At 41.0% G+C, this 15,460-nt stretch overlaps 1 protein-coding gene across 4 annotated transcripts in view; it reads left to right on the forward strand.

Annotated features, from left to right (window-relative positions):
- The window catches only part of sulf2b (sulfatase 2b), a 197,113-nt gene that overhangs the window by 170,051 nt on the left and 11,602 nt on the right, over window positions 1-15,460 (forward strand). For all 4 annotated transcript variants that reach the window (XM_072656508.1, XM_072656507.1, XM_072656509.1 and 1 more), the window contains 7 exons: window positions 58-208; window positions 602-777; window positions 4,691-4,819; window positions 6,115-6,171; window positions 7,987-8,119; window positions 13,609-13,849; window positions 15,071-15,302. In XM_072656508.1, coding sequence (XP_072512609.1) covers window positions 58-208; window positions 602-777; window positions 4,691-4,819; window positions 6,115-6,171; window positions 7,987-8,119; window positions 13,609-13,849; window positions 15,071-15,302 — 1,119 coding nt within the window. The remainder of the gene's footprint in view (window positions 1-57; window positions 209-601; window positions 778-4,690; window positions 4,820-6,114; window positions 6,172-7,986; window positions 8,120-13,608; window positions 13,850-15,070; window positions 15,303-15,460) is intronic.

The following is a 15,460-nucleotide window of genomic DNA, read 5'->3' on the forward strand; positions in this document are numbered from 1 at the left end:
CTCTGGACTGTTCTTAACACTGGAATAATGACTGTTCCTTCTCTTTCTTGTTTTCAGCACCCCCAGCTATAACTACGCTCCTAACATGGACAAGCACTGGATCATGCGCTACACCGGCCCAATGAAGCCCATCCACATGGAGTTCACCAACATGCTGCAGAGAAAGCGTCTGCAGACGCTGCTGTCCGTGGACGACAGCGTAGAGAAGGTACCAGTTAAAAATTCAGCAGGAGCTTTGAGGCAATGGTAGCTGACAAGTAGGAAGGATACATTGACAAGGAATATCTTTGATTATTTACGTAGCTCCAGTAAATAAGTGTTCAAAAACACATAGGTGAACTTTACACACAAAACATGTCTTGGCTGAGGGACTGTGTTTAGGATAAGGGGAGATTTTGGGAGGTTTTATAAGGCCTGTGCTTACAGACTTAAAATGTGTTCAATAATATACAGTTATAGACATGTTTCTGAGGGTTGTGGAGAACCTGAATCTGAGTCTGAATGATTTTATTAATTACTGACAATGTAATTAATATGTGGATTTGCTATATACCTAACCTATCTCATCTCTGTATGATGTTGTTTCTCTAACTGTCTATAGATTTATAACATGTTGGTGGACACTGGAGAGCTGGACAACACATATATTATTTACACCTCTGACCATGGCTACCACATCGGTCAGTTTGGACTGGTCAAGGGCAAATCCATGCCTTATGAATTTGACATACGAGTACCTTTCTACGTACGAGGCCCCAACGTGGAGGGAGGAATAACGTAAGTGTGTGTATGTGTGTGTGTATGCTGTGACGGACTGTTCATCCATCTAAACAAATAGACAGCCTTGTGTGTGATACCTTAAGGTCAGTTAATTAGAGGGTCAAAACATACTTACAGAAACCTTGTACAAACACAGAAACCTTGTATCTCCAAAATGGCGAGAAACCATCTTAACCTGCAGGTGAGGTCCATGTAAAAAAAAAAAGAAATTCTATTGGTCTATTTGTCATGACCTAATATGGTGAGAGCACCTAACAAATTCAAATCATGTCAGAAAATGAAAAATGGAGAAAACAAAGGGTTTTTTTTGTGTGACAGCGACGTTACATTCTTTAACAGCTGACTCTTATTGTTTGTTCTCATGGTTTTAATCTCATCTGTAAGTGTTTGCTGTCTTTCTTATGACTTTGGAGTGGTCCTTTTTAGATTAAATAAACACTCACCAGACTCTCAGTAACGCATCAACAGCATATCAGTGATGGAGCAGCATCTGAATACATTCAGTAGATTATCAAGAGACTTTTAATTAACTGCATAAATACACTGTTCACTATTCAGCTGAGAAATCACTGCTCATCTGACAGGTCTAATTCACACCATCTCAACATCATCAACCAGCTTTTATAGACCTGCTACTCTGAGACTGGAGCTTGAACTGGATTAGGGTGAGATTAAGGGAGCAGGATGATGGTTGGAATTAGATTCTGGGTTAAGGTTAAAATTAGGGCCAGGATGATGGTTGGGATTATATTTTGGGTTCAGTTTAAGTTTAGGATTAGGACCAGGATCATGGTTAGTATTAGGTTTTGGGTTGAGGTTAAGGTTAGAAAAAGGGCTAGGATGATGGTTAGGATTTTAAGGTTTGAGGTTAAGGTTAGAATAAGGGCTAGGATAAGGGTTAGGATTAGGTTATGGATTGAGGTTAAGGTTAGAATAAGGGCTAGGATGATGGTTAAGATTTTAAGGGTCGAGGTTAAGGTTAGAGTTATGGCTAGGGTGAGGGTTAGGATTAGGTTATGGGTTGAGGTTAAGGTTAGAATAAGGGCTAGGGTGAGGGTTAGGATTAGGTTATGGGTTGAGGTTAAGGTTAGAATAAGGGCTAGGGTGAGGGTTAGGATTAGGTAATGGGTTGAGGTTAAGGTTAGAATAAGGGCTAGGGTGAGGGTTAGGATTAGGTAATGGGTTGAGGTTAAGGTTAGGGTTATGGCTAGGATGATGGTTAGGATTAGGTTATGGGTTGAGGTTACGGTTATGGTTGGCCCTGGATGTGTGTTATGATTAGGCTTTGTTTTGAGGTTAGGATTAGGATTAGGACCAGGATGAGAGTTAGGATTAGATTTCAGATTGTGGTGGAGGTTAGGATTAGGGCCAAGATAATTTTTAGTTTTAGTTTTGAGTTGAGGATAAGGTTAGGGCCAGGATTTGGGTTATGATTATGCTGTGTTTTGGGGTTAGATTATGGCCAGGATGAGCCTTTAGAATTAGATTTGGGATTTAGGTGTTAAGGTTAAGGTTAGCATATGACCAGAATATGGGTTACAATTATGCTTTGTTTTGATATTAGGATTAGGGCCAGGATGAGGCTTAGGCCTAGTTTCAGATTGAGGTTAAGGCTAGAATAAGGGCTAGGATGATTGTTAGGATTAGGTTTTGGATTGAGGTTAGGATTAGGATTAGGGCAAGGGTTGGGGTTGGGTTTTGGGTAAGGTGGGGTTAGGTTTTGTATAATAGAATTAACATATTAACACTACCTGGTGTAACAGATCAACAGTAAATCTACTTAAATGCCAGTAATGCATTCACAGAACATGTTCAGCATGTTGTTGATGTGTTAGTGATACTCTATTAAGAGTTTATTAACCATCTATAAAGTACCACTCAAAATAGTGTTATCAATTTTATCTGTACCTTTTGTGCGTGCTGCTAATGGTTTCATTTAACAGTAGATTACCTCAATAATCGATGTGGTCTAATAATGTGATTTATAGTGTAATATTGTTTTATAATTGATCCATGTTGCTGCTGGAGTCCTTTGATCTCATGTATCTTAGGTTTGCTCATATTTCTCTCTTGTCCTCTCTCTCTCTCACTCTCTCTCTCTCTCTCACTCTCTCTCTCTCTCTCTCTCTCTCTCTCTCTCACTCTCTCTTGCGCTCTCTCGTTCTCTCTGATCAGCGTTTAATGGCATTACCATTTAGTCTTGTGTTGCTCCGTGCTCCGGCTGCACTCAGCTCGGCTGAAAAGCTGATTAGCAGCAGCAAAGCTCTCGCATGTGAAACTCATGAGACCTGTGGGATAGAAAGAGAGCAGCTGAGTGAGCGAGCGAGTGAGACAGAGAAAGAGAGCAGGAGCAAAAGAGCTTGTTTTGTCCGACTTTTATCCAATTCTTCAAAATACACAAAAAAGTGGGTGACTCTCAGTAGGTGAATTAAATCTTTATGAGATGCTGCTGACCTCAATCCTGAGCGCCATGACGGAATGACAGTGCAAGCTGGAGAACAGGAGAGGCTGAACAGACTGAAGGATAAGGGGGAGAAAGAGAGAGGGAGGAAGCACAGACGTTTATAGGGTGTGTGTAAATAGTGGACTGTTGGTGTTTATGGGTTGCCTGTTTGTCCTGCAGCAGAGTCCATCTCTCATGTTCAAGACCCATGTTTCTGGACTAAGACCCAGGTCAGCACAGAACAAGCCTGTAATTGGCCACAACATTTTTAACCACACCCAAATGTGGTCCTAAATCAGAGCTGACCTAAGTTTTGGATCCAAATACGACTGTAGCCCACAAAGCCCCTTCTGTAGACCAGATAAAACTCTGTACTTCTAATGACCAGGACCCAAAGTCACTCTCGTCTATGGTGTGGAATTTGAAGCTGCCGCTCCCCTGCGTTAAGAAGATCCAGATGAGGTGGTTTGGGTATCTGACACCGCAGGAGGTGCACCAGGCACGACTAACTGGAAAAAGACCCCAAAGGATGAACCAAGACTTGCTGGAGGGGTCATATCACTAGACTAATGTGGTATTGTCTTGGGATCCTCAAGGAGGATCTGGTGGAAGTGGCTGGGGACAGGGATGCCTGGGCTTCCTTGCTAGCCTTATTCCTAGTGTGATCCTAAATTAACAATGATGATGACTCTTAATGATATTTCTGGTTCAGTTACCTTGTAGTGCCATAAATGGGTGTCATTAATGGGTGTCAATGAAATGAATAGCCTAATTATCAGCAACTCAGAACTGAAGTCCACGTTTGGTGACAGGACATTTACAGTTTGGAATTGGATCGAGTGTGTCTTATTAGGTCTAATAGCTCCTATAGATACCTGTACAACTGTGGTAGAACCAAAGGTGTTACATTAAGTTGTGATGGTCCATTGTGAAATAGTCCGTTAATGAAACCTAGAGGACACTAGGGGGCGCTCTGTAAGTGTAGGAAAAAAACAAGGATCAGAACACGATCTGGCTTAAAAAAGATGGTGCTCAATCCATTAAAAATATGGGTTATGGCCATATACGTCGTTACTGATAAGTGTGCCAGCTGAAAAGGTGAGAGAAATACAGAAGCAGGTGTAGGCAGGCCAAACATTTGTGAAGGTGGGAAACTGTGAGAAACTTGACCATCCAAGTCTGATAAATATATATGAAAAGATGTGGGAACATCAATGAACCCAACAGGTTTTATTGGTTTCAGACTGATATCTCAGACTGTACAGGCCTCTGCCCAGTCAGCCTTGCCGTTTTTTTTTTTCAACTAGGGATGTTAGAGAGGCAATTCCAATCACAATCATGTCCATTCAGACAGCTCTCATTGTTTTCTGTCCTCCACATTATACTCTATTCTCATCTGTTGTTACAATACTCAGAGCTTGTGTCTAAATACAGTGTCCACTGCCCAAACCACCTCTGTTTCCATAGCAACCCCCACATCGTATTGAACATTGACCTGGCCCCCACCATTCTGGACATCGCCGGGCTGGATGTTCCTGCGGACATGGATGGCAAGTCCATCCTCAAACTGCTCGACACAGACAAACTGATGAACAGGTACGAGGCACACGCCGCATTGTTTTTCTAACACAGTCTTTAAAACTAGCTCCTCTGGAGAAGCCTACAATCATCTGTACATAAATGTATACTGTTTCCTGCTGTGCTGATGATTGCAGGCCACTCTAGAAGTACCCCCCCCCCCCCCCTCCCACATACACACCTGGTCTAACCAATTACTGCTTCAGAAGTCTGTGATTGGCTAAATGAGATGATAGATCTGAGTTGGAGTTGAAACCTGCGGGAAGGAAGCTTCTCCAAGAGGAGGGCTTAGGCTCCAACAAAGGCACCGGTAGCCTTCTTGGTTTCCAATCTCAGACAATGTATTTTTTTCATATTATTATATATGAATTGTTTAATTGTTAGTTATTATTATTATCATTTGCTCATTTTTAGTCTTAAACACTATAGAACAAATCACATCGATTATCTCAGCCATCTCTGAATTGTACAGTTTATGTAACTTAACAAAGCACCAATTAACCAAATCCAGGTAATGGATCAGAACTAAAATCTGAGGTTTTACTACTTAAATTGCTACTTAATGAATAAGTTGTTTATTTATTAGAATTTTAGTTTCTTTGTAAAGAAATGCCCTCATGTCCAAATTCTAAAAGAATATGAATGAATAAAAATGCTGCTTGGCTAGCTAACTCCACCCTTCATCTAAAGAGCAAAGAGTGCACATCACCATCTGGTTTATGGAAGTAGCAAATACTGTAATTCTTGTTCTGTTGCCCAGTGTTTGAATAGTGTTGAAAAGTACAAAAGCCCAGTTTAAAATCTGGAGGCACAATAGAAAAGTCCAGGGAGTGAGGCTCCCTTTCATCCTCCTCCTCCTCTTCCTCTTCCCTTCATCCCTGCATCCCTGCTGCAGAGATCAGAGGGAGAGAAAGACAGAATGCGGATCGATAGCTCATAAGACTGGCGAAGGTCAAAAGCCGCCGAGGATACTGTTTATTTCTCTTACGCGCCTTCATTCCATCATTCTTCTTTTTCATCAGCGGAGTTCAAGAGAAGATGGGGAAAAAAAACACACACCATGAAAAGCCGTTTCAATTTCTGTTCATCTGAACTCCGTTGACCCTGAGGCGTTGTTCTCCCTTTTCTCCCTCACTCCTTCATTCTTTTTCAATCTCCGGCCGCACCTGTTGCACTTTGTCATTTTAAACGCAGAGCTAAGCTCGCTGGATGAAGGGGGACCCTCATTTGAGAGTGAGTGGAACAGGCGCGTGGCGTGATCAGCAGGCGAGCCAGCGAGCTGATCGATTTTCTCACCTCTCTCCTAATCTCAGGTTCCAGGTCAACAAGAAGGGGAAAGTGTGGAGAGACTCCTTCCTGGTGGAGAGGGGGTAAGTCACCAAGAAATGTGCATAGATGTGAATGTTTGTGTGTGTGTGCGTGAGCAGAATGAGGAAGAGGGAACCTTCTGGGTATGTCTATTTAATGTATTGGTTATTATGTATTTTATGTATTGGGCCAGATTAATAAAATACTCCAGCAGATCCCAACAGGAAGCAAGGATTCCTGGCCTGCTTTACCATTTGTGTGAAAAATGGCACTATTAAGGCTGTGCGTTATCTAAGTCGCTATCTAATCTGTGTGGCATCTTCTTTTATTTAACTAGGCCTTAAGCCCTTTGAACGACCCACTTACCACTGAATCACGTACATGACCGCCATTAAACCTGCTCTTTATTATAGGTGACAGTGGAAGTGAAATAAAAATAAAATGATACCCAACAGAGTCATATATATATATGCATATATGTGCATATATGTGGAAGGGTGACCATAACAACTGAGGACGGACCTCTCACACACTGGTGCCTCCCAACAGCATAACAGTTGTGCCCCATGGGCCACTGATGCCAGAGAGGAATGGGAACCCTGGCGAAGGGGGGTGAACCAGTTAACTTCTATAATGAATACCTTTCATCACCTAATACAGTCAGTGCCACCCAAACCATCCACTACCACTATTAGCTGATATACTGATCTGTTCTGATTGAGGATCGTGACAAACAAAGATCTCAACTATAGTTAAGAAGAACTTGACTTTCTTGAGACAGATTTCAGAGTGCAGTTATATAGAACAGCTTAGATTGAGGCTCAGTCAGTCAGATAAAAAAAACAGGTACAGATTGTTTGCTTGTCTGCCTCGATTTCAGAGAATTACCATTATAAAGTCAGCACATCTATGCAGTTTGTGTTGAGCACATCTATTTTCAGCCCATAATCAGAAGCCCGAGAGTTCCAGCCCCAGGGATGCCAAGCTGATATTTGTTCTCTTTTCAATGGCTTTTTGATTGTCAACCATAATAAAGTGCCGAATCGAGGCAGTCATGTACTTGATTTTAACATTCATTCAGCAACCGAATGTTCACTGGGATGGATTGGACAAATATCTGGTTTACTAGCAGCCAATACACGTGTCTTATTAAGTCATTTGGACTCTGACTTGATAGAATAGGCAGTATTCACAAGGCAACATGATGCCTAAATATGCATTTCATGGCATAAAATGCAGACCTTATTCCAGCAAGCATCGGTTATCAGAAAGGCTGTCATGTTCCTTTCACTGGTGTCCTATGGCTGCCAGAATCAGATTTAAAACCCTGGCACTTGCCTATAAAGCCGAAGAATGGACCTTTGCCTCTTTGCCTGATGGTCAATATTTTGGATCTTTGGTCTTAAGTTACAGCTCTTCAAGTTTCAATTACTGCTCAGTTTGACACATGGCATCCTTCAAGACACATGAAGGCCAAAAGAGCTGTGTAAGGCAGTAATGGCTACTCCCTCAACATAGTTGCATATAAGATATGTACATGCCAGGGTACCCCTAATCAAATTGCACATTTTTGTTGATTTCTTGAAAATAAGTAGCTGTTAGAATATGAGTAAACTGTGACAGTTAAAGGATGAACATCAGCTACAGTATTAATCTTTCAAGTGATGATTGATTGGTATTATCAGACCAAAAGGGTGCCAAGAAAACATTCCCCACACCATTGTACCACCTCCATTAGCCTGGACATAGTGCAGGTTGGGTCCATGGATTCAAATGCAAATACATTTCTATTTTAAAACTTAGTTAGAAAGCTATCTTTTCATCTTTTTTTGAATGATACTTAAAGGGGAATTCTTTCTGTTCCTCCGTCTTGCCAGGAAACTACTTCACAAAGTGGTGCATGATGGGAAGGAGGTGGCTCAGGAGGAAAATTACCTTCCCAAGTACCAGCGAGTCAAAGACCTGTGCCAGCGTGCAGAATACCAAACACCCTGCGAGCAAATCGGACAGGTACACACCCACACCCACACACACACACACACTTACACATAGACACAGACATTAATGCATACGTCTATGTGATGAATGTCAATAGGGTTTGTTGCAGTCCTACTGAGGTCTGTCTGAAGCAAGCCTCTAACCTGTTAATGATGGCTGAACGCTGTCTGTAGTGTAGGGTTGCATGTTTGTTAATCCTTATCATGATGCCGACCTTTGCAATATGCAAATGAGCCCTCTGACATTTTGTATTCATTTTGTTGTATTCCGAGTCCTCCGATCAGCCTCAGATGTTCCTTACGAGTGTTTTCCTTTCCAGTGTTTGGCTGAATCACATCATTCACACAATCCAGCGTAATCCAGTTTGATCGAAATAATAGCACTCACATGCCTCATTTATCTGGCACATATAAAAATATATATTTATATATATAGATATAGATATAGATAGATATATATATATATATAGTATAGTAATATATACAAGTGGTGCGGCAGATGCTACAGTTTTAATATTTGTACATTTTTTTAAATGATAAAAATACAGAAATATGATTATACTAAAATGTTCAGAAAATAAATACTTAACTTCATAAAAAAAATGATTACATTTAAATTAGATTCCTGTCCAAGATTTGTTCACTTAATTTCATGAAATGTGTAATTGCAAAATGACATTCGGCTATTTCATCCAAATCTGTGCTCATGAGTGTACCACCGAGATTAATGCCTTAATTTCCCCTTTAAATAAATTGTTCGGCAAAAAAAAAGAACATGATATATCACTAAAGTCAAACTCCAGTCAGTCAGCTAAAACATTTGATATCTGATTTATTTATTTATTTTATCTAACAACACTTTTCATTTGCTTTAACAAATATGCTTAAAATTAAAAACATTAATAATAAAAAATTTTTTTTTTGTAAATTGACATAAATAGACCAGATCTATATTTTATCATCCTCAAAGTACTGTTCTACTTCCAATACCGCAATGCCCTGAACAATGCCCTATAGTGTGCTGCGGTAAAACAGACCCTGCTTAGTTAGAAATATCTGCTCCACTAATCAGCCTATAGTAAGTGATACCGTGTTGTAAACCAGAGCGATTGGTCTGTATGAAATAAATTAAGATCTGGATGTGTGTTGGAGTGGGCTGAGAGTGGGTTGATACATGTTTGGGCATGTATTTGCAGAGATGAGATTGGTGACAGTCTAGGAGTCCAGTGTTAGCAACTTTAGCCTGGCATCTCCCATTCTTAACTAAAGAACAAACTTCAGATATAATGTCAAACAGCACAATATTTATTTTAAAAAATCTAAAATGAAATTTAAATACAGCCCTGCTGGACTGTTCCCTTCAGAACACATGAGCATACAGTACATCTACTGTAAATGGACTACTATGTGGACTGCTTATACAAACACACACACACACATACACAGTCTATATTTATAAACTGTAGCAGGTGTGTGTGTGTGTGTGTGTGAGTGTGTGTAGAAAAGAAGACACTGATAGGATGTCCTACAGAGAGATCTCTTCCTTTTTTTCTTCTTGCAAACACACACACACACACACACACACAAGCACATGCACACACACTGATGGCTAATGAAGGCCCAGTGGTAGACAGCTCTAAGCTGTCAGATCAAACGCACCTGAGACTTCAGCTTTCTCTCTCTCTCTCTCTCTCTCTCTCTCTCTCTCTCTCTCTCTCTCTCTCTGTCAGCGAACTGACCATTCTCATCCTCCAGAGAGTTCCATCCTTTCAGAGTTCCCAAGCAATAAATCACTCACTCTTCCTCTCCCTACCTCCTCTTCCTCTCCCTCCTTCTTATCTTTCCATCCCCCGGCAGACTGGCCTCGTTTGTATCCGTCTGTCTCCTCTGATCAAACACACACCTCTCTTTCTTATGCAGATCTCAGCTTATATAAAGCAGACTCCATCCATCTCTGTGGGTTTCTTTTGTGCCCTGTAGTTTCTGCAAAAGGTGTTTGCATTAATAGGAATGCACCGAGGTGAATACCCTGAGCCCCTAATCAACATTTGCATTTCCACTGCCTGCTGGTACTAATGGCAAGCAGAATGAAAAGAGGTAAACACGTCAAATGCAGGCAGTTCTATAGATTTTATTAGAAACCAATACACATGGCCATTCAGGCATTGTGTTGGCAAGAACCTGATGATGAAATACATGCCATGTTCCGATTCAATGTACTGCGATATATTGTGATACTGTAAGCAAGATGCTATATTGTCATTTTAACCCATTTACACAGCAAGGCTTATTACACACTAAGGTGTATTATTCAGTACAAGGAGTTCTGTACAAACTAGTAGGGCCATTGTCTGGTAATAGAAGTTTGTAATAACACTCCATCATATGCAAAAAAAATAATAATTTGAGTAAAAGAAAAATGGATTTCTTTGCAGTCAGAACGGTGGAATATGAATACAGAGTACAACGCTGCCATCTAGAGGTCGGGGTTTGAACACAATACAAACTGAACCACTGTCTGCCACTAATCTTTGCATGTATTCAGTTAATAACAAGTCAAGTCTTTTATTGTCATTTTAACTACATACAGAGTACACAGTGAAGCGAAACACACAAGTGGACACAAGTGCAACACAATACAAGTGCAGACAGACAATACAACACAATACAGACAAAGAATAATAAATAATTAGGGGTAGTGTGCAAATTATGCAGTGTGCAATAAATTCCAGTCCAGTGAGGTAGTGTAATATTGCTACAGTATGGCAAAACATCATATAATGGACATCTTAAACAGTTATCTGACAATACTAGTATTGCACTAATGTCACTGTGATTTCCCAGCTTTCCCAGAAAATCAGTTTTAGACTCGAAGGACCTTTAGTAGAATAAGAAGCTAGACTAGATGATGATTAGATGTTACATAAGGTTATTTTCATAATACATCTTATATATTGTGTCACTGGCACGTCTTGTGGAAAAGCTTGCAGAAAAATTCAGAAGCTAGTCCTCAGTGCTCAGGTTAGATACCTGCACTTTAAATTAGTAATTACATTTAATTGCACCCAAATTAGCATTTAATGCAGTTCTTCATTCTTAATTTACAGTGAACAAAGTTACTTAGACTATTAATGCACTCCTTCATTCTTAATTTGACACCGGCAAAATGAGTCTGAATATTAATCCCTCATTTCAGTCAAGGCCTGTCTACCTAATTTGTGAGACTGTTTATGCATTTAGCCATCGTATCCTGCCAGAACTGCAAGCTGACTGTCATATAAAGCACATGGTTAGTCATTTAGGTTTAGAGAATTTTACTCTTTTGTATTTTTTTTCTGTTGGATTGGACATAGGTGGGACTGCATTGGAAGATGCTGACGTCAAGTGATCTTGCAAACCACCAATTAAGCCACATTATTTGCCAGCAGTAGCTTATCACAGCCCCACCCAATCTGAATCACAGCCGGTTTAGTCTGATTTAGGCTGTCTGTCTGACAACTACAGAGTAAGCAAGCTAGCAAAAAAAATCACCCCTTAAAAGTAGTTAAATTATGGCCATCCACAGATTAAATTAGAAAAAACAAACATCTGCAGCAGATGTGGAGTTTTCTCCTTTTGCTAGCCAAAGAGTAGTGTTTTAGAGAGTGCTAACAGTCCTTGCATGGTTGAATCGATTAAAGTTTGCATGTGGTAACTGTAGTAACTCAGACATTACCTCTGTCATCTAAAACCTCATATACATTCAAAAGCTGTGTCCCAAGTCAGGGGCTGCATCCTTCTAAGCACGCAGTGTACAACGGCATAGCATGGGAACGCTGTGTAGACGGCGACGGCCAAACTGAGATGAGTATGCGCACCACTGTCCCCCTGTCCCCCTGTCTCTGGCCCTACCGCTGTATCACGAAACACCGCTCCTGTCACCTGGCAACCTTGGTGGCTGCATTTGGCAGGCAGTGAATCCCAGGATATGCTGGCTGGATCCATCGTTGCCATGAAAAAAGGACGCATTTCTCAGCCTTTGAAATGGAACAGCCTTGTCACACAGCTGTGACGCAGTCAGAAGGATGCAGCCCCTGAAGTGGGACACAGCTGTTGTCTGACTTCTGCCAGAAAATAAAAGCTTAACAATAACCAACTAAAAAAGCCTGAAAACATAATTGCGTTGCTATGGCTACATCACTGTCAATCACAGTGCCTTCAGAAACTCCCACACAGTCTTGATCAGTCAGACGGGTTTGACTTTGACTAAAGATTATAAAGCCACATCTTTAGCGCTGTTGAGCAAAACGCCTCCTTTGACAGCGTTAGTTTGACTATTTTTCCATTTTTCATTCTTAAAACCAGGTTTTAAGCCTTTAATGCAGTATTTTCTTCATATTTTACACGGGAAATATCCTCAAGTAGGACTTAAATATCCTGAACTGGTATTAACCTTAGATTCATTTGAATGACTGAGCTTCAGTGTAATAAACAGGTTGTTGAATATTGAGGTAATTATGGGAAAGGATGTGCGATTATAATTCTACTAGTATTCTACAATCAGTTCACATTTATTTTCTTACACTTACAGTTTGTTTACCTTCAGGAATTAATGAATCACTGCAGACTGCAGAATTCCATTTACTCTGCATGTGAATGTATGTGAATCTGAGGTGTGAAGCAAACACTGTACATTTTCGAAGCAAGTCAAGGGCTCAGAACAGCAGATTGCACCTTTAATTGCGTCGTTGACTCTGTTTTTGCCTACGGGAAGAGCTCAGATTTGAAACACTGGCCCCCGTTTTCAGCCTGCCTCTGTTTCCCGGTCGTCTGTTGGAGAGCGGGTGCCGCAGTTGTGTTTTTATAGCACCGTCTCGCTCTTAATGACCTGACAGCGCCCGAGTGCAGTGTGTTAGATGGAGAGAGCGCAACTGGAACTCTTCATTAACAAGGCTTTTAACGAGCAGGATTTGGCATCGCATGGTAATTACAGATGACAAAGAGAGCAGGCAGGGAGCAGGGAGGTAATTCTCACCACTTAATCAACACAATACACACACACACACACATACACACACACACAGACACAACTGTGCACAGGCATGTGCATTTTCACCTTTCTGTGTCTATCAGAGGTGAGAGATAAACATGGCTCATCAGTGACAAAAGGCTTAGAGCATACAGACACAAGCCAGGTGTAATAGAAGGTATGCATTTTAAGACTGTGTGTGTGTGTGCGTGTGTGGTTTCCTGTTTATGAGTGTATTAGCACATGTCCTTCCTGTTTGTGCTTACTGTTTTGCTAAAGTTTTGCTAAAAATAACATTCCGACATTCCGTGTGAAAGACAGAGCGAGAGAGAGAGAGATAGAGAGAGAGAGAGCGTGTGCGCGAGAGAGAGCGAGTTCTACTTATGTGTGCTTGTGTAAGCAAGCTAAGAAATTTGTGTGTGTGTAAACGTCCCAAGTGCTCACAGCTTTTCTTAAACTTCTCTCTCTCTCTCTCTCTCTCTCTCTCTTTGTAGAAGTGGCAGTGTGTGGAGGACTCCACAGGGAAGTTGAGGTTGTATAAGTGTAAAGGCATGGCCAGTCTCTCGACAGTGAGGAAGCAGCAGGTGTCCCCCATCAAGTCCCAGCTTTACCAGCCTAGCACTAGCATCGATGCCAACGCCAATGCCAACGCTGAACCTGACAACTGCAACTGTGATGACTTCGGCAGCTATAGACTCAGCGCCCTGAAGAAGAAGAAACTGCTGTCCAAGAAAAGTATGTAGACACAAGGGGTGTATAAATATACATCACATCATGAAGTAGAGCTGCACAGTGATACCAGCATCACATCGGTATCCGAATAAAAAACGCTTTATTTATTGTAATTGTAACCCTTCAGAAATACGTGGCATATTTCTCTGTGATGGTAATCTATATTTACGTCTACGTTCACACTCATGGCATTTGGCAGACGCTCTTATCCATGCTTATGCTGTCCAGTCAGAAAATATGTAAGACAAGACAAGACAAGATAACCATATTCACCAATTGTAATGGACACAGATGGAATTTGGCCTCTGCCTTTAACCTGTTCGTGCAGTGAACACACACATACACACTGGTATTCAAACACACACAGTGTCAGAACACGTGCCTGGAGGGGTGGACATCCAATGCTGCGGTGCCCGAGGTGCAGAGAGGCTCACGGGCCCAGCAGTGGCAGCTTGCACAGTATCAAACCCACAACCCTGTCATCAATAGCCTGGGGCTCTAACCACTGAGCCACCACTACCCCCAAGATAGATATATTTAGAGACAGATAGTCTCAATTTTTATATTCTGTATATATAATGCTTTATGTATCAGTAATGGCACTGGCAGATACCGGATAATACCACTGGATCACAATTCCCATATTGGTGCATCCCTACTCAGAATGTGGCAATTCAATTGTATCGGTTTTGGAAAAAGCAAATCAATAATAATATAATTTTTATAGCATGCCCTCATTATTATTTGGCCAAAATAACAATCAATGCTGTTTTTAAATGTAACTAATTATATTTCTTGTCTTTATTACACTACATTTTATTCTTTAAATAATTCAGAATTGTTCTAAAATAATTGAATGATTTGAATCATGATGTCATGGAATTTTTCATAATTCACCTTTTCCTAAAGAATCATAGTCACATTTAATCTGAGATGTCTTGGATTTACCTCCCTTGATATCTTTCTCCAACTGTATTCCAAAATCTGTACATACAGGTAAAGTAGATGTGCATCCACAAGCTTGTAAAATTGCAAAATTGTACAATAGGTCCAGTCCCATTACAAATCATTAAATTTTTCCATAATGCGCATCCTTATTATTCCAAATCATACACTATCAATACCTAATCTGTTCACATGCTTCATAATCACGCCGACTGTTTCTCTAACACTCTACCACCCCCGAGTGGATGAAGCATGACATTGCTCACTCCTGTTCAACAGAGCTTAAGGCGTTGAAGAGCTACTCCAGGAACCGGTATGCTCGTGCAGTCTCCATGGAGATGGGTGGAGACCTGTACGCCGTGGATCTGGACAGAGGCTACAGGCCAGTCAACAGCAGCAACTTAAGCCACGGCCAGCACGAGGAGGAGGCCTTTAGTGGGATGGGCCCAACCACAGCCGAGCCACAAACCAGCAACAGCCTGGTGCCTTCCTCTATAAAAGTTACTCACAGGTGAGGGAGGAGGTGTGCTTGTTAGTGTATTAGGGCTGAACTCAGCAAGTCAACAAGTCGACTAGGTAGTGCTTCATTTGTGTGTGTATTTCTTCCCTTTTTAATGAATTATTTATTTAGTTGAGTTTTTACCTCATTACTCCCACCTTTTACTTCCA

The sequence above is a fragment of the Salminus brasiliensis genome, chromosome 14 (assembly GCF_030463535.1).
Source record: "Salminus brasiliensis chromosome 14, fSalBra1.hap2, whole genome shotgun sequence".
Lineage (NCBI taxonomy): Eukaryota > Metazoa > Chordata > Actinopteri > Characiformes > Bryconidae > Salminus > Salminus brasiliensis.